At 39.9% G+C, this 18,350-nt stretch overlaps 1 protein-coding gene across 1 annotated transcript in view; it reads right to left on the bottom strand.

Annotated features, from left to right (window-relative positions):
- Positions 1 to 7,404: 7,404 nt before the first annotated feature.
- Positions 7,405 to 18,350, bottom strand: part of LOC147599452 (IQ motif and SEC7 domain-containing protein 3-like) — a 162,891-nt gene continuing 151,945 nt past the window's right edge. The window contains exons 3-4 of the mRNA XM_086755449.1: positions 13,962 to 14,048; positions 7,405 to 7,780 (exon numbers count right to left, since the gene is read on the bottom strand). Coding sequence (XP_086611575.1) covers positions 7,714 to 7,780; positions 13,962 to 14,048 — 154 coding nt within the window. The 3' untranslated portion in view covers positions 7,405 to 7,713. The remainder of the gene's footprint in view (positions 7,781 to 13,961; positions 14,049 to 18,350) is intronic.

The following is an 18,350-nucleotide window of genomic DNA, read 5'->3' as shown; positions in this document are numbered from 1 at the left end:
ATTGTAGTGCACTTTATCAGTCTTTCAGAAGTTATGATGCTTCTTTTAAACATGGGAAACAACCTTTTTATCACCACACATGGACAGTAAATGTTTTAGTAATTCTGCTCCTTCCATAGGCTACAAACCTACTGAACTGAAAATGGGGTTAGATTTTTTAAAAGCATCATTGTTTTCTGGAATAAAAGGCTTACAAATGTAAGTTAAATAACGTGCAACTAGCAAACTACTACAGAATCCAAAACCAAGCGCAACTGGAGCTACGTCAGCATGTCTGTGGCAAAACAATAAAGAGAGGGGTTAGCAGTGTGCATGCTGGAAGGAGGGGAAGCTGCAGAGCAGCCTCGTCCACAGAAAGGATACAGGATTTTTCAGCTAACTGGCAGTTTACATTTACCAAGCGTGCTGAGCGAATTTACAGAGGCACATTGACTTTTAAACACGTCCGAGAAGCTGAGACAGACACTTCCCCGACAGCACCAAACGGATCACCCGGGCCACGGGCTCTTCTGCACCCACACTGCGGCAGGACCACAGGCCAGGGGTTCTGCACAGGCCCGCTTCGTAGGGGCTCCTGTCCAACATGCAGAAACCCCAGCTTTAGGAAGTTATGCAAATATCGGAATGTGTAAGTACAAGATTTTAAATATATGTATTTATATATTTGTGGGTGTCTGTGTATATAGGCACATATACGTTTATATAGTATAGATAATTTAATTTACCATAATAATAATTTTCACTCCCCTGACTTTTCACAATAAAAGGAGCCAGTTGCAACCACAGTAAGATGACTACATGCTTTACATCACTTTAGAGCCCAAAAGTGATTGCCATACTCATTCTAAGTTCCAAGCAGTATTTACAGTAGACCAGTTCGGGGTGCTTTTGTACCCATGGGAACTGGCACAGCTTCAGTGGACACCAAGAAAGCAGACCGTGCAGCACCAGATGCGTCTGCGAGGGCCAACGGTTCTGACTGCCATCTGGATGCAGCTGCACATGTCTGGAGAGCAATCATACTTGGAAACCGCCATATATATGTGCATATCTATACATGCATATATACACATACAACACTATGAAACGGTTTTGGAAAAGCCCTCAAAACAGAAAGAACGTGGAAAGAAAATGTCAAAGTACCCAAAGAGAACAAACTTTAAGTGACTCTTCACCATTCTTTGATTTCACACTTATTACGCAAATACTATTAAACTTTTCTGTATCTACTGCTAGAAACTTTCCACACCTGGCTAGAGCAGGCACCACTTCACCTTCAGTTCCAGCCTCCACAGCTGTGTATTTGACAACTCCAGCTTTTGACAGATAGAGCATCTTACGTGGAGACTATTAAAAATTGCCTCTCAAATTTTCCTACTCATGGCTAGGATAACTGTGGACTTGCTCAAGCTTGGACTAAGTTTTGTGAGTGTTGTGGCAGAGACAAGTGCCTAAAGAAACACGAAAGCAAAGCTCCAGATTCATTTAGCCTCATCTGTAATAAAGTGACAGGCTTCCTGCTGCTCCACTTCCACACCTAAACCTTTGCCTCCCTTGCTGGCTCTTTGATCAGCCTTAAGTCTTTGACGAAAAATGTTGAAGGAGTTGACAATACCTATTAGTCAGTTGTTTTCAGTTTTATTTTAAAAAGCACTGGCTATTTCCTTGTCTTGAAGCACTGAAGTAATCTAACCAAGCAGTTTGTGGGAGGAACCTCTACCGTTCACGTCTTACTTGGAATCCAGTATGTAGCGGTGGCACTAAAATAAATATATTTTCAGTGAGCTCCCCAAAAATCGAAAAGGAAAATAAATGAAAATCCTTCAATAATAAAGTCTGATTCTAAAGCAGAAGACATGTCTTTGTGGGCTTCAGAAGAGCTAAACACATGTGGAGAGCTCCTCAACTTCACGCTGAATCCTAGAGGCACCACCAGCAATCCCGTCACTTCCACAGCCAGCTGATAGCAGCGGGCACAGCTGAGAGCTCACCCACTAACAAAGAACAAAGCGGAGCGAAATTGCTTTCATCAGACACCTCGTGACCAAGAAGCAAACAAACTTGTTTGTCAGAAACATCTGCGACATCTAAGAGACGGAGCAGTGGGCTAGCTGCCCATTCTCTCCAGTGTCAGAATACAGAATACGTGTCACCTGATTAACAACACTGCTTGTAGGACTACAAAATAAAATTATTTAAGTAACATTTCCTGACTGAGATTAATTATCTGTACTACACCAGCCTCTGGCAAAATCTTGCCATAAAATATCAATTACAACTAATTGAATTCTCCATAAAGATGAATTTAATTGAGGAAGAGAACAAGATAGATTTCAGTACTATCTCATTTTCAAGTATGCAATGCTCCAGTGATTGGCTAGAAAAAAAACGCAGAGGTGAATGAAATGTGACATAATTTCTTTAGGAAAAAATGCTTACATTAATGAGCCACAAATTGTGTTGATTTTATGCCTTTGTTCTACAAATGCACCAGCCAAAAAAAAAAAAAAAAATCACTAAAGGCCAAGGAGCATACAAATAACAAAGAAAAACCCCAAAACAAAGAACTCTGATGGACGTGGAAACAAAAGGACTTGCTTGAAACACTAGTAATTAGAAAGGGCATATTTCTCATGAAAAATGTATTGTGTACAAATTTTCACCTGAATATGGAAAGTAAATGTAACTGTAGGAAGAAGTGGTCTTTTTCAAACTTCAGCTTCTCAGCTTGTTTAGTAAAGACAGAGAATTACTTTCAAAGTTTCTAAAATGTCATCCCCGACTCTAAAGGGAAGACAGCAACACCCATACTTTACAGAAAAGACTAGAGTAAAACATTAACTGCCGATAAAGGTGATAGCTGAGTTCAAAGAAGGAAGCCATACTAATCAGAATCTTTGAAATCTGCCACCCTTATTAGCATCTTTATTTAATAGAAGCAGTCTTTAACAAGTGCCCAAATGTTTGCTATACACTTTGCAAACCAGAGCTGTAGAGATACTCCTTCCTTCTCACCCTGTAGCATTCTGTTGTGAAAACCCAAAATAACTCAATCTGAGTACCTCCCATTTACAAGAAGGTCTCCAAAGCCTCTTTAAAGGGTCAGTAAATGAACATCTCTGTATTACAGGGTGGCAACTGGATGGCAGCAGGACTGAGGGGAAGGAGGGGGAATCAAAATCAAGCTCCTGTTCAGCTGAGTCACATTAAGCTATCACACTTGCAGATGATTCAAACTTTCTGTACAGCTGTGCTTGCTTAGAGATTCCCCACCCAACACAGAGCAACTGCTGTGCACATTTTGTGAAGCCAAAAGAAAATATGAGACACACCTGCACGAGACAAAAGTCCATCGAGCCAAATGTCCTGTGAATGTAGCACCCTTAACTGAATTAGTACAATTCATTCAGTAGAGGTAGAGCAGTAAATCTACACTTCCTGCTGCTTTTACAGCAGTTTTGAAATTGTTTCATGCCTTTTTTTTAAAAGAGTAATTACCAATTCCATTATTTGAAAACCTACTAGGCATCACCTATGGATTAGTTTCTTGCAAAAATCTACTGGAGCCTAGAAGTATTACTGTATGTTTGTCTTGTTGTTTATACTCCTTTCTACACAACATCAGACATCTGATGATTCGATGATTCTATGATCTGACAGAAGGACGTATAATACCACCTATGGCTATTCCTGCATTGTTAAAGCATGCACTTTCCCTGGAACATACTCTGCATTACAACTTGAGAAAGGTAGAGGCACACCAAACTACACAAGCAAACAACGTATTTACGATAATAATTATAAAATATACAAACAATGTTGTCTGTAGGGCGTGCTGGCAGATATATCCATTTTGCCATTCCACATGATCAAATACTTCTCCATCTCCAGTGTTACCAGCATGCAAAAGTAAATATACAATGGCTTTCTCCTCTGCTCTCAGCCTCACGCAGTAGAACAGGCCGTGTTTGTGATGACGGACTGCCTGCGAGAGCTTGCCAGCCTGCCTTGGCGCTCCCTCTAGCCACCAGCTCAGGAACTACTCAAGTTCGGTAAAAAAAACCGAGAAATCCTGGCAACAACGTCAGAACTTGCAGAGAGCCTTGTGTAGGTATTTGGGGTTTACATTTCCTGAGAGATTGCTGCTCCATTTCAGTATTTGAGGTGAAAAAGGTCTCAGTGCTGCACTTCAAACTCGGTCCGTTCGGCAAATCAGCATTACAGAAAACGGACGTCACCCCGCCAAAACTGTGAGTGGGGAGGCTTCAGAGGAGACTCAGCCTTTTCAGGCTGCGTCTTCAGAATGCGCGCACCGAGCAGCCAAGCCCTCAGCTCTTGACAATGACCTCTGTGAGTCCCCTGAAATGCTACTTTAACGCTGCTTCCTTCTCATCAGCAGATTACATCCCGCCATCTCCAAGCACCTGCTCAAGTAAGGAGCTTCCTTGGCCACAAACTATACACGTAATTCAAATTCAGTATCAATCTTGAGTCGCTTGAAATTGTGGCAATCCATCTTCAGTTACATAGCTGGTGGAATGGCCAAGGGAAAACTTTAAAAGCTTGATTTCAGTCATGTTTAAGATCTACACCCTATACATTTTTCAGGGGATTATTTCTTCTCATGTTACACAATATTTTCCTCCAGCTAGTTAGAGTTATTTTGCAGTCTACTTTGGGAGATGAGTGTCTAATTTATCACAGCTGAACTGGTTTTTGCTCCATCTAGCGGTGCCTAAAACCCATACCCTTCACGTACAACGTGTCCGTGCACACTGCTCTGAGCCGTTTGAATGGCATCCGTCGCAGAGAGGAAATAACACAGACGTAGAAAATAACAGCAAGTCAGGAGCTGCTCTGCAAACCTGAAGTCTAACCCACCTATTTTAGGCAAAACCGCTGAATGTAAAAGCTGAATATGTTTGCAAAGGAGAACTCCACAGCAGAAGAAAAACAAAATTGCCTGAGCCTAATAGGTAACAGTGCCTAAAAGTGCCCAAGGAGAAATTCCCTAACTGAATTCCCCAAAGCAGCAGCTTTTCTGCCATTCTTTGGGCTCCTAAATGAATAAATCTAGTCTATAAAAATACGAAAAATGCCATTTCTACTCCACTCTTCATAGGAGAATGCGCAATAAGACAGTCTCCATGCTTCACAAAAACAGTGCAAATTCATCTAGGAATCAGGAGAAAAAGGAAATTTTTCCACTGGTACCTTTCTCTGTTTTATAATAACGTGCAGCATGTAGGTCATCTACTTTTAAACTCTGGTTAACAAAAAGAAAACCCCTACAAGGCTCCAGTGCTAAATCCCGAGATTCACAGCATGTTTTATTTAGCCAGCCATGATTTATTTAAATAGGAAACTGTTTACTTCTGCATTTCTGACTACCACTGCATCAGAGAAGGTCAGCTCCTGTATTTGCTCCATGTAGAGCAAATGCCATGATTTGATGGTACGATGGATACGAACTCCAATTGTTTCAAATGCCAGCAACTTATAATGACACTATTTTCCCTTAATTGGAAAACTACTGGATAGAAAAGAACCAGTGATAGCATCCTGTTACAGCTAATAACACTGATCCATCTCTGACTTCATTTTCTCCTGCGACACATCATTAACTACAACCGCATTCAGGATCACCAGCTGCCGTCTCTTCAAGGCAAAAGGGCTGGCACCTAGAGCTGGTGGCTTTAATTTTCACGTGTAACCAGTAGTCTTTCTTCTTTGTTTTCCTTTACACAAATATATAAAAGATACTTATTGAAAGATTGGACAAATCCTACCCTATGGAAGAGAATAATTGCAGCCCTTCAGTTTAATACACTGAGTAGGGAGAGTTAATTACTGCTTACATTTGGGAGGGAGATAAGCAAGTCAAAATATCACCAATTCCTACCGTTTCTATCTTTGGGAAGCAACTCTGAGAAACTCTTAATTACAGCAGTAAAAGACCAAAACTGTCAGCAACATTCAAACATTTCTATGTTTTACCCTGCCCAATAAACATCAGAGCACTTCCAGGGATATATTAAACTGCAATCATCTACTACACAATTTTTGCATACATAATTTTCAAATTTTACAGAGGGAATTAAAGTACTTCATATATATTGTCATGCCAAGTGATTAAGAGACACATGAAACTAAGGAACATTCAATACCAAATAACAGAAGCAGCCATACACTGTTTACAGCTTGCAGTCGGAATAAAGGACGCTGACAAACTGTTACAATCATGAAAGCAGATCAGCCTTCTGCAAGCAAATTCTCCCTTAGGCCTTGGACACGTCACAATCATGCCTAGAGCAAGCACAAGAAAACATTTAACAGGAAGGATAATATTGGTAAAACGCTAAGAAAACAGTAGATTAAATCTAACTGAAAAGCAAATAACCTGTATTCTCTTTTTTTTATATGAACTCCTTCAGGGTCATAAATAAATCACATTACACAGAATGAGAACGAACCCCGTGCTACCTTCACAGTTCTTCCCTCCTTCATCCTAATGAGTCTCCTTTTATCCCATCCTCCAAACCACTCATAACTATAAATAAGTATCACCTTTTCACCCTCTGCCCAGCCACCTCTGCCTTTACATGAGCTCCAGACAGTTTGGAGTAATGTATTTCACTATGATAGCAACCTTTTTTTTCCCCTCCCAGTCAGTTTTTCTCTCTTGCTAGCTTCAGGCTAGTAAATGCCACTTCACAGAAATTCTGTTTCCTTGTATATCTGCTCAGGCTGTTTGAGTTTGGAAGTTCCAACCAGGAGAAATCCTCCAGTTATTTTAGAACCACAAGATGTGTCTGGAAAGATGTAATCACCAAAGTGCCTTCTGGGCAATGGTAACTCAGACTCTATTCTTAGGCACCCACAGACACGCTCACATTTGGCTGGTTGCAGTTAGTGGGCCATTCAATTACAAGTTCATTCCTTTAATGACAATCTTGTGCGCAGCTTAGAGAAAAATATATTCATCAATTAGGTAACAGAAGTACATGAATAATGATGTTGTACTTTTGCTAATGCTTAATACAAGACTTCGACAAACACAGGCAAACAAAGTTAGAAGATAGACCCCAAAGAAGCTTAGAAATGTAATCACTCATAGCTAGAGTATCTGCTGTAACAATACTGTGCTGGTTCCTCAGAACAATCAAAAAGTAAAGAAAGAATTGTTAATCTCTGTATAGTATCATTCATAAAATGTCACACTGGCGTTTGCCCAACCTCAAAACAAATTTCTAGCAGTAAAACCAGCCCAACAGAGATTATAAGAAACAGCTCCCCTCCCACTCCATATCCTCAACATCTGGGGGAGAAGAAATCACATTAGTTTGTGCCCTTCACACCACATGATCATGTACATACAGTAACAAAACTCACAGTACGCTTAAAGACTTATGGTACTGTTTATTTTAGTTGTAAATAAACTCTGCATTTTACTTATTTGTTTACAATTTGTGTGTGTTTTAAATACTGGACACAAGGGAGAGAGCTGTAGAAAAGCACAGAGAGGAGATTACCAAGCATCAATGGCAAAAAGTTATGGCTGTGCCATTCCAAATAAATTAAACTTGACATGAACCAGAATCCTATGGCATCCATGCAAGTGGCAGTCCCATACACACCAGTAAGAGAGAAGAGGAGAGATGGACTATACAGATGTAGCACTGACTGCACACTTAGCGACCCCGAGCTTCTCTGTTATCTTGAAGATGGACTACTAGACCCCGAAGGCGGACAGCAGAACTGGTGCAGAACATTATCTTCCCTGCCAAGGAAGAAGGAGGGCAAGAAAGAAAAAAAGACAGAGGAACAGAATCATAGGGAACAGCATTAGGAAAATTAGGCTTGAGATCTTTTTGGTTTTGTTTTTAAATCCACAAATAGTGTAACTTGTTTGAAATACCATCTGATTAACCCATTTCAGTCTCAGAGACAGGACTTTCAACATAATGAAGAACAACCAAATGAGCATAGGCCAACACTCAGAGCTAAAGTCTGAGGCAAAAGCTGTTTTGAAAGGGCAATTTCTGTTTTTCCCATGTGAAAAATTGCATTAAGTAGTGACATACATACCCAGTCTACTGTGGCCATGGCTCCTTTATTTTTAACATGTGCCCATATTCTGCAGAACAGATGCATTCCCCTTTTTCTGGTGATTTACACACAGAAATATTGATGATTATCGATCTGCACTTTACTCCTCCCCCCACCTTCTTTGCAAGTACAAGGAAGAACCCTGTTTCCACAGAGTTGCCAGCTTCATGAATGGTGCTAGGAACCAGAGGCACAAAGGCTATTAAAGCAGCAGTGTGGAATACCTACATCTGTAATGCTATAATGTGCTTTATGGCGGGTGGAGGAAGGAATGCCGGTTTAGCAGGAAGCTCGGACGGGGTGTCACTTCTGTATCAGTAACACAACCACGAGTGGTCGTTTCCTTTGAACTAAATAACAAGCTAGAGGAGGAGTATGGAAAGGAACACAATGAAGGAAGAAAAACAAGAAAAGCCAAAAACAAATACTAAATTTCATTATATTCTGCCAGCTCTTGATTGTTTTCAAACAGCTTGCTGTGTATGAACACAATTCACCATTTCTGCATTGCTAGATCATGTAGGCATCAAGTGGAAAATCACAAGTATTACTACTAAAATTATGCCAGCTTTCCTTTGCCATGGGGTTTGAGCACAGATGCTTTACATAATCATCTGAACCTCATACTGACTTCACACAGAGTATGTGATTTGGTCAGAGTTTGGGTCTGTTTTGCTTTGTTCATCTGCAATATGCTAGCTGGTCTGAGCTATGTTGCTTTCTCTTCTTTGCTCAATTTGAAAAATTATTGTCAAGCTTTTAAATATCTGCATACTATAAAGAGAGGCCACAGTGCTCAGATGTGCTAAGTTATACAGCTATTCAATTAGAAATAAGATTCCCATTTAACATTTTTTGGAAGAAAATTTCAACAAATGGTCATATTTGTTGAATAGTCGAATAGCAATAGTACAAAGATTCTGAAGTACAGCTCCTGCAGCCACAGCTTCACTTGTGAGTAACCATTAACTGGAAAATACCGCAGGACTGAGGAGTCTGCTGTGTCTTGTGGGATGTCTTTATAGACGCTTGTATGAAGGACACATGAAATATTTGCTATGTTTCTAAGCCTGGGAAGCAGTATAGTGTGCAACAGTGGAAAAAGTAAACCAGGAGCTGCATAGAATCAAAATTATCAATAAATACATATTTTTCACTTTCAGGAATTTAAGCAAAATGTTCCCAGTTTTCCCTGAAAGTGCCTAATGTGCAAGAATTCCCACCGTGCTCTTATGAAAAAACTTAGGAACAACCAAACCACTCTAATACAATATAGAAGCATCTGTCAGCTGGACTTCTCTGTATGTTAAGCTTCTGTGTTAACCAGTTACGGTAACAAAACAGCTACAATGCCTGCCAGTGGCTCAGACAAAAAGAGATAGCACAATAATTCCTTCTATCATCCTCCATACAGTGGTTTGTTGCATGTAAGCCAACATTACCTGGTGAAACAAAGATTCCACATTAAAATCTCACATAAGCACAGTATTTGCAGAATAATGTTTTTACCTCCCAGAGGTGCTGATTAAACATTAAGCAGGTAGAGACTGCAAGAAAATGATGGGATTTCTTTGGTACTATAACATCCTTTGCATTATCTTTTTGTTTTCACAGGTATCACTGGGGAAAAAAAAAAAAAGAAGAAGAAGAAAAAGCTCTAGCTTCAAGGTTTTGAAAATAGTCTTTGGACATGATAAGGGCATCTAATTTAATTTAAGAAGGATGGAAAGTAAAGTGGATGGAGAAAGGAATGAGTGACAGCCAACACTGCATGCAAATCGGAACAAGGAAATCATAAGTATAAACACATTGGATGAAAAAGATGCTTCGATATTAGTGGTAAGCAAATCCGTCCACAGTTGCAGTTGCATCTGTCAGCCTATTACACATGCATACAAAGAATACAGATATGAAGACGACTTGATATTCCAAATCATGGGCACTCTCCTGTATCAGATCCTCCTGTGTGGAGCCATTCCTACAGCCATTTCTGCGGCACCAGTCATCACGCAAAAGCCTAAATAGCTGACCCTACAGCAGCATTAGGGCTACAGGGCATTAAAAACAAAACAAAAAACCTCCCTCATTTCAGCAGAGCAGGAAGCCTTCTCCAAGGGTGGGTTGGTGAACTATCCTCAGGCTGTGAATGAACCCTGCACGTTCAGGAGTGGTGTAAACAGCTGAGTAACTTGAAGGTTCAAGTGACATACTCCACGTCGACAACGACCAGGTGCACAAAGCGTGTAGATGTTACCAGTATGAGGTATCCAGGCTGAGGTGCTGACTGAAGTTTGTTTACCCAGATGCGTTTAGAAAACACTGGGAACAAACTGTTCTTCAAACAAGAAACAGTTGATTAAATTTACTTTCTCTGGATGGCACCATATCTCTGGGCTTTGCTTTGCATGTATTCTAGCTGCAGGGCCACTGAGATGGTGCAGGCCACATCAAGGAAGAGGCTCAGCAACCAAAGGAAAAGCCTACATGGATCCAGGGTGCACCACTGCCTCCTTTACTTTGCCCTTCACACCACACAAAACCTGTATTCAGATGATCACTAACAAATTTGCAGCCTCAAACTAGAGTACACTGTTTTTAAGGCTCTACTTTGGGAGGCAGGAAGGGAAAGAGAGTCAAAGAAGCCAAGGTACAGACATTACTGGTTTGGGGGGTTTTGTTTTGCTTTGGAGTTTCATTTTGTTTTAGTTTGATTTGGTTTTTTAAAGTTTCCAAACAAAAATAAATCAAAAAGAACAAACACAGGAGGCGTACGGGCTAACTGAAACAGAAACAGACAAATAACTAGCTGGAAGTACATTATATGCTTAGGCTTCTTAAGACTTTTCTTATAGCAGGAGAACGCAGGATAACTTGTATTATTTCTGTCTATTTTGAACATTGTAAAATGAGCAAGCAAGGGATTAGCTGCAATAGCTGCAGTTATTAAAAATGCATTATTTCCCCATTAACAATTCAAAACAGATGCCAGAGATCATCCTGACTAGAAATAAAATTGCTGGAGTGAATAAAACATCCAGCAATTAGCTAACAGCAAATCAGAGATGCACCAGATTTCACTGTAGTGCATTCATTAATTGCTTCTTTCAAAGCAAATTTAATTTTTAATTCTGGGCTACAAAATTAATCCCACTGTGTATTTTCTAAATAAAGCCTCAAAACTGAAGTCAGAATGAAGCATCCATTTCTGTTAGTTTTGTTTCTAATTATTCCTATTTATAAATTGATAAATGGGAAGACTAAAAGCTGAATTTAATACTATTAAATGTATGTGGAAATCTAAAGCCCAATCTTGTTAGTGTTCTAATAGGTGATTTTCATCCAAAGCAATAGGATTCCCGCATTACTTTTTAATATAAGTTTAGGTTATTTACATAAACAGGTGCATAATTTGTACTTGGCTGAGAGATTACAGATGTGGCGATGTCAAATTGTAGCAATCAGTTGGGATACAACAGCTTCAGAAATTTAACTCCTGGGTAAACCAAACAAATTCCTGATATGAGGAAGGCTGTTACAGTCTAGCTCTAACACAATACATTTACGTGTAGGATACTACCTGGGACAGCACAACATCACAGTATAATTTGAAACTAAATTCTACAGAACAAACTTGTGGCTTTTTTCCTTGCCAAGAACAGAGTGCTTCAGTATCACAGGATAATTTGTGTCTGAAGAGACTTCTGGAGGTACCTACACTCCAGTCCCCTGCTCACAGCAGGACTAACCACATCAAGTTGCTCAGGGCTGTGTCCAGTTGAACTGAGAATTGCTGAAGACAGAGATACCACCTCCTCTCCTGGCCTCTCTTCCAGCATTCAACTATGCTCATGGTGAAATTCCCCGCTCTCCCCCTGCCTTGTATCTAACTGGAATTTTCCTTACTGTGATCTGGTTTTGATGCCTCTTGTCCTATCCTCTCGTAGAAGAGCCTGGTTGCACCTTTTCCATACTCTCCTCTTAAAGACTTGAAGACAGGACCAGCCCCGAGACTTCTCTTCTCCAGGCAGATCAGCCCCAGTTCTCAGCAGCTCCCCACTTGTCACGTTCTCTGGAGGTCAGCACAGATCATGTGCTGCCGGTAGATCTAGGTTGGTTAGCCAGGAAAGGGGCTGAGCGGGGATGTAGAGCACAGTAAGTTTCCTGGCAGCCAGTGAGCGACCCATCAATTGCTCCATCGCCATTAGGTGAGTATGGGCAACGTTACTGTATCGTGAATTGTCAGAAGTCCCGACGCCTCCAGTGATTCCAGAGTTATGTCTGTGTATGTATACATAGGGGGAGAGTTTGAGACCTAAACGCTCTTGAGAGTAAGCAAGGTCAATGATTAATTCCTTTACACACTCCAAAATCCTTAAACAAAAGCTGGTCTTACAGCATATGTTTGGGCATTATCCAAATCTATATGTCATTTTACACATTAGTACCCTAAAAATTGTGCACACTTTACAGATCCAGCCATGCTTAGGGCATTTAATTTTTTACTGCAAAAAGACAGAAAGAGAAAAAAAGCTAGAGAACTTCAGGATTTTTTTAAGCACGAAGTTACGCTGCTGTAAGTTTTAATTCCAGAAGAAATATTACCAATAAAAATAATAACCTATGTGGAGCAAGATACTGAAACATTCAAGAAACAACTGGTTTTCCCATGAACATCCCTATAGGAAGATCTCTAACAAGTCCTTAAAATTAAAGCATTATAAAATAAGGACAAAGGAAAAATAAAAGCCTCATTAAAAAGCAAGCGGGGAGCCTAACAGTGTTCAAACCCTGCTCCTCACTGAAGGAATACTAAGTTGTCTTGCAACTCGACTATGGATTCACTACCACCAAATCAAACTGAGAACTCTGATGGGAGAAAAAAAAAAACCCAAACATGCAAACAGATGCTGCAATGTAAAACAACAAGATGAATCCAAACATGCATGGTTAGAGATAACTAAGAGATGAAAGAGTCAAATCAGAAATATGTTTATGCATTTACAGATTTAGGATTCATTGTTTGGTTTTGTCTTTCCTTATTACCACGCAAAGTGATTTGATTTTTCAGCACCAGACTTCCAGTATTTTGGTATTAATATTATTCATGAGCTGGCAATTATCACTAAGTTAATCACTAATAGCAAAAGTAAAAATTAAAGACAATTTTTTTCATGACATGCACAATTTCTTAACAGTTTTCACATTTCTAATTACTTAGATTAGCTGTCCTTTGACGCTTCTATGACTATTAAAATAAACACTGGCACTGACAATGAATTGTACTCAGATGCGTCATCACTGTTCTCCACATTTGATCAGAGAACTTGGAAAGCACATAGTAAAGACACCTATGTTAAATGAAGCATTATTAGCTGGAAAAAAATGTATTTGTGATATAAATTCATGGCAGACTGCTTGGCATCAAGGGCCTGCATCTGTTTAAAAATCCCTTACTTCCACTCAAATCAAAAGGCATTGCTGAGCCTTTTGCAGGGCCATGCCTTTAACCCTCAGAGTGCCACAATACCTGGCCCACCTGGCATATCCTCATGAAATATGCAGGGCTTTAAAAAGTGTTGCTCAGAACAACATCAATATTTTACATAAATTATATAAACATTTCAATATGTCCCTTATGTGAGAACTAAGCCTACACCTAGCTTCTTCCTACCTTTCAAAGGGTATAGGGAGATGTGCCTCTTATGAGATATTTAAAATGTTGGGTATTTTTTCTCTTACTTTTTTTTTTTTTTTCTTTTAAAACTTAAGCTACTATTCCTTTTCTGATGTCAAATCAGAACATTCAATCTCCCTCCAAAAATAAGACGTGGGTGGACCATATCTACTCTTACCTGTACTCTGAGTGTGTGGCAGGGACAGCTAGCTGGGTATGGTACAATGGAGCTGGACAGCAAAACTGGTGCAGAGTATTTAAAGACCTACGACACAAGGAAAAACACAGAGTCAAAACACCAAGTGTTTAGAAAGGGGCTTTTTAGGGAAAAGCAGGTGCTAATAGGTATATTTGAAACTAATGATAGCTTTGAGTGGAATTTGATGTACAGCTGTCAATTCTGAATCCCAGGAAATAGAGGGAAAATGTCCCGTGGTTTCAATAGGCACATCAGGAATGGCAGAGATGAACTGTCGCAATGAAGAATCAAAGGTTTGTCGCAAGATTAAGAGAAAATGCCAATTTAAGACTTTGGGTTTGCCTTGCCCCATGGAACAGAGGCAAAAGCTAAACATTGAGGATCAAAATTCCTGTGGAAATGAAGCTTCAGACTTGCACGCTACTCTGCACCAGTCAAGCTGTTTCTTTGTTAATGGAATGACAAACAAAGTGCTTAAACATGAGGAGGAATAATGGGATGAACATGGACACAAGCTTTCTTCAGGCCCAGCAATTACAAACATATTGCAATAAACACCTACTCAAATTTATATATTTGAAATCATCTCAGTTTCATTCAAGTTTTAAACAGTATTCTGGAATGCGCAATACTTATTTGATTGCTGTTATTTGTTCCAAGCATGGAAAAAATAAAAAAGCTTTTCAGCACAAAAAAGATATTCAGCACCCCAGATCATTATGTTTGCATTGTTTTGTTAAAAACACAGAAAAGTTGCGAAAAAAAGACAAAGTACTGCATCTGAAGTAAAGCTTATAAAATCTTTAAGCAACACATAGTCCACTTTTCAGCATTTTTGATGTTTGTGCCAGGAATCATTAAACAAGGTTCAGCACAGTACATCCTCCAAGATAAAACCACCTAATCAAATTTCTTAAGACACAGCATTCTTCTAGGAAATCATTAAAAAACTAATCAATATTTCCTAGCTTTTACAGTGTGCATACATGGAAGAAATAGCCACAAAATTGAAAATCCTCATTTAACTTTTAAGCATCCAAACTGAGATTAAATAGCGAATGTGTGTACATATATGCACCTTCCCCACCTTGTCCCCAGTCTTTTGCTTGGCACCTTGACAAATGTTTCAGAAGATTGATTTTGATTCTTCTGCATCCCTGAGGCTTAAAGTGAATCCTCTGAGGTCACTTTCTTATAAGATCAGAGTGGTTAAGCAAAAAAAGTCAGTCTTTGTTCAGAAAGGAGGCAGTTACCAAGCCTTTAAAAAAAGCAAACCCAAGGTCAGCCCGTTCCGACTTCTGTTGGCAACAGCATGTCAGCAACTGCACGGCCAAGATGAGTTGCATTTTCTGTTTAAAGACAGCAGCTAATGGTAACTCCTGTACAGTACTTGCGCTTTTGGGAACAGCAGTGCAAGACAAGTCAGGAGGCAGAGAGCCATCACGGGACATACCCTGCTAATGCCTGCTTACTAATTGGTGGCACCTTCAAACCACCTGGAAAGATGACCAGAACAGTTCTAAAGAAAGATGGACAATTGTTACTGATAACACTGATGGGCCATGATAAAAGCAGTTAGAACACACAAAAGCTGTATTTTCTGACACGAAAAACATACGATAGCCACACAAGCTGCTCCACACAAATCACAGAACCAGAGCGGTACGTTCTAAGCGTGCATTGCACGATTGTCTCACATTGGTTAGGGAAACTGAGCACACTGACGAAATGGCTGCTTCCCACTTTGTGAATACCTATTTTCTTTCAGTAGAAGCAAAAGGAGGAAATTAGTATGAGGGTGTCCCAGATTCTCTTCCCCCCACCCTTTTTATCCATACAAATCTCTAGTCTCATGAATAGTACCACTTTCTTCACACAATAAACCTGTAAACATATGAAAGTATCTGTCTGGATTCAGCTCTGCTCAAAGCATTTTGAACAGAACTTGCTGGCTATTCCGAAAAGAATCTTCCCACAAGGCTCCAGAAATCTGTCCTACTCTAACCTTCCTGGGTTCCAAAAAAATCTAAACAATGAAGAAATTTCTCCCTGTAATCTTGTCTTGTTCACCTGCAGTTGGGGTTAATACTTACCTATCACACAAGTCTAGTTAGGAGCTCAACTGCTTTGAGTTTCTTGTCCAAGGTGCAGTAGAAATGCAAAAGTCCAGCCACCTTGATGGCCAATAAGAAGTGCCAAAGGTTTGTCAAGTAGCAGCTACTGGCACTCTGTGCAGGTATGGAGTAGACAGAATAGACGACAGTATTCAACTGCAGGCGTGTAAATTACCACATCTCTTCGCTGTGTTCCAACAAGAACATCTCGGATGTCAAAGACGAATGTTCAACACACAAGGTTAGACTTCAGTAATTTCCTGAAGTGTTCAAAGAGAGGCTCTTTGTCCAACTAGTTACAAAAGCAAACATGTGGTTTGGACTCTGCTACAAATTTTAGAATTCAAGAATATCTTGACTCAGTGTCTTGGTTCCTCTAAATCCTGCTCACCGACGCCCAATCAGCTTGACAAAAGATGAGGCTCAGGCTTTACAGCCTCTGTCATAGCACGCTAGTTTTACCCAAAGCAAATCCACCTTCTGCTGGCGCAATCTAAGATCTGTATGCGGCATTCTGTGCCTTCAATCACCTGCTAAAACAGTACTTCCATTCATTTACTCCCCTGAAACATATCAGAAGAAGTTCAATATTCAAATGCCTTTGGTTGGTTGGTTTTTTCAACTCTAGAACTAGATTTTTCAATCAGCCTTCAACACAAGTTTTACTGGCTGTAGCGAGAACCATGTCCATCCAGAGAAATGTGGAGAGTCTGGAGAAAGCCTGTCCTCCTAACTCTGAACAGCACACGGTACTTAGCACAGGAGATGATAGCCAATCCTTTTTATTTTGCTACTGTTTAATTTTAAGCACATGAAAACCTGTGAGTAGGCTGACAGTACTATTAACTCATCCATGTCTTAGAACTTCTTCCTAACAAGATTATCCACTTTCAAACAGAAGAGACAGAGACTGTTGTCTCACGGATACTTAGTAAAAAGGGCATTGGTACAGGACCGTAGCTGGGAGAAATGCTGTCTTTTTATGAAGTTAATGATGTGGCTGATGACAGGAGTCAACTAGGTACCTGTGTTCACCTTCACGGCTGCATTTTTCTACAGCCATATTACTTCATACACTGTTACTCTTCTTTGTATGAAATAACAATCTGTTCAGCTCCATCTGCCAGTATTCTTCCTTTTCTTCTGCTGCATTTTTCCATGAGGTGCTGCGTTCCAACAAGTACGTGTAAGCGCTACAAAAAACGTATACCAGCACAGCCTCCTCTACGGCCTCAGGCACTCTGTACGCCCGGCGCTAGTTAGCACAGCCCCTTTTTAAAGTGAGCTGTAAACAGCAGCAGCGGTACACAAGTTCATCCCCTATATAAGTCATTCACTTCAATGTCATCTGAGGTAGCTAAGAATGATTTGTTTGACTGGATTCACACCTACAAGCTAATAAAAGGATATTTCCATTTCTCAGTATTTTATCCTGACAAAGAATAACATTGTTTTACAAGGTGAAAATTTTTTCTCTCATTTCAATCCAGAGTTATGCCTACAGCTGAGATTAGAAAAGAGTACAGTTAAAAACTAGTAAAGTCTGCCCTGTTCTTGTTTAATAAATCTACTTTTGTAATGAGATACAGAATTTGAAATATAACCAAACTGATCTCTAAAGAGGTGATGAACAATAAAAGTCACAATAATACAGACTCGTATCAGCTCCAGCTAAAACTTTGCTTATTAACATGTTCATCAGCACGCTAGAACGGCTTTCAGAATCAACACAAGATGACGTCTTGTGCCCACAAGATAACTTGCTTTTTGAAAACTCACCCCAGCAGAGAAAACAGCAGATACTTTATATGGCAGCTCATGCAACCTCCTCATCATCCACATTTGACTGAAGCTGTCTGCGGACACGTCCACTAAGAGGTGATTTAGCAGATGATCCTTTCACACTTGCAAGGACAAACTCCTATTGTTCTGACATCACAGATATTCCTTTCACTACTCAGATCTTCACCCAAAATACTCAGGACAGTGGGACTTTTGGCTTTTGAAGTAGCACTGAAAGTTTCTTTTTTTTTTTTCCCCTATTTGATACATCAGACTACGTCCAGCAGTGTGTAGCCAAGCATGTCAAGGACAGGCCATGGTGGCATATAGCAAATATTATGGGTTTTCTTCAGAGTGTTCTTATTAATTACAGTCTTTCCCCTACATACTTTTTTGAATGGCAGCTATACAAAATGAAATGCTGTTATTGCTTTTATGGTTGCATATGTACAAAACTTTACAATGTCAGAGA

This window comes from Chlamydotis macqueenii, chromosome 10 (genome assembly GCF_036417535.1).
Source record: "Chlamydotis macqueenii isolate bChlMac1 chromosome 10, bChlMac1.mat, whole genome shotgun sequence".
NCBI classification, from domain to species: Eukaryota; Metazoa; Chordata; class Aves; order Otidiformes; family Otididae; genus Chlamydotis; species Chlamydotis macqueenii.
The sequence above is the reverse complement of the archived record's forward strand: the minus strand, read 5'-3'. Positions and strand labels throughout refer to the sequence as shown.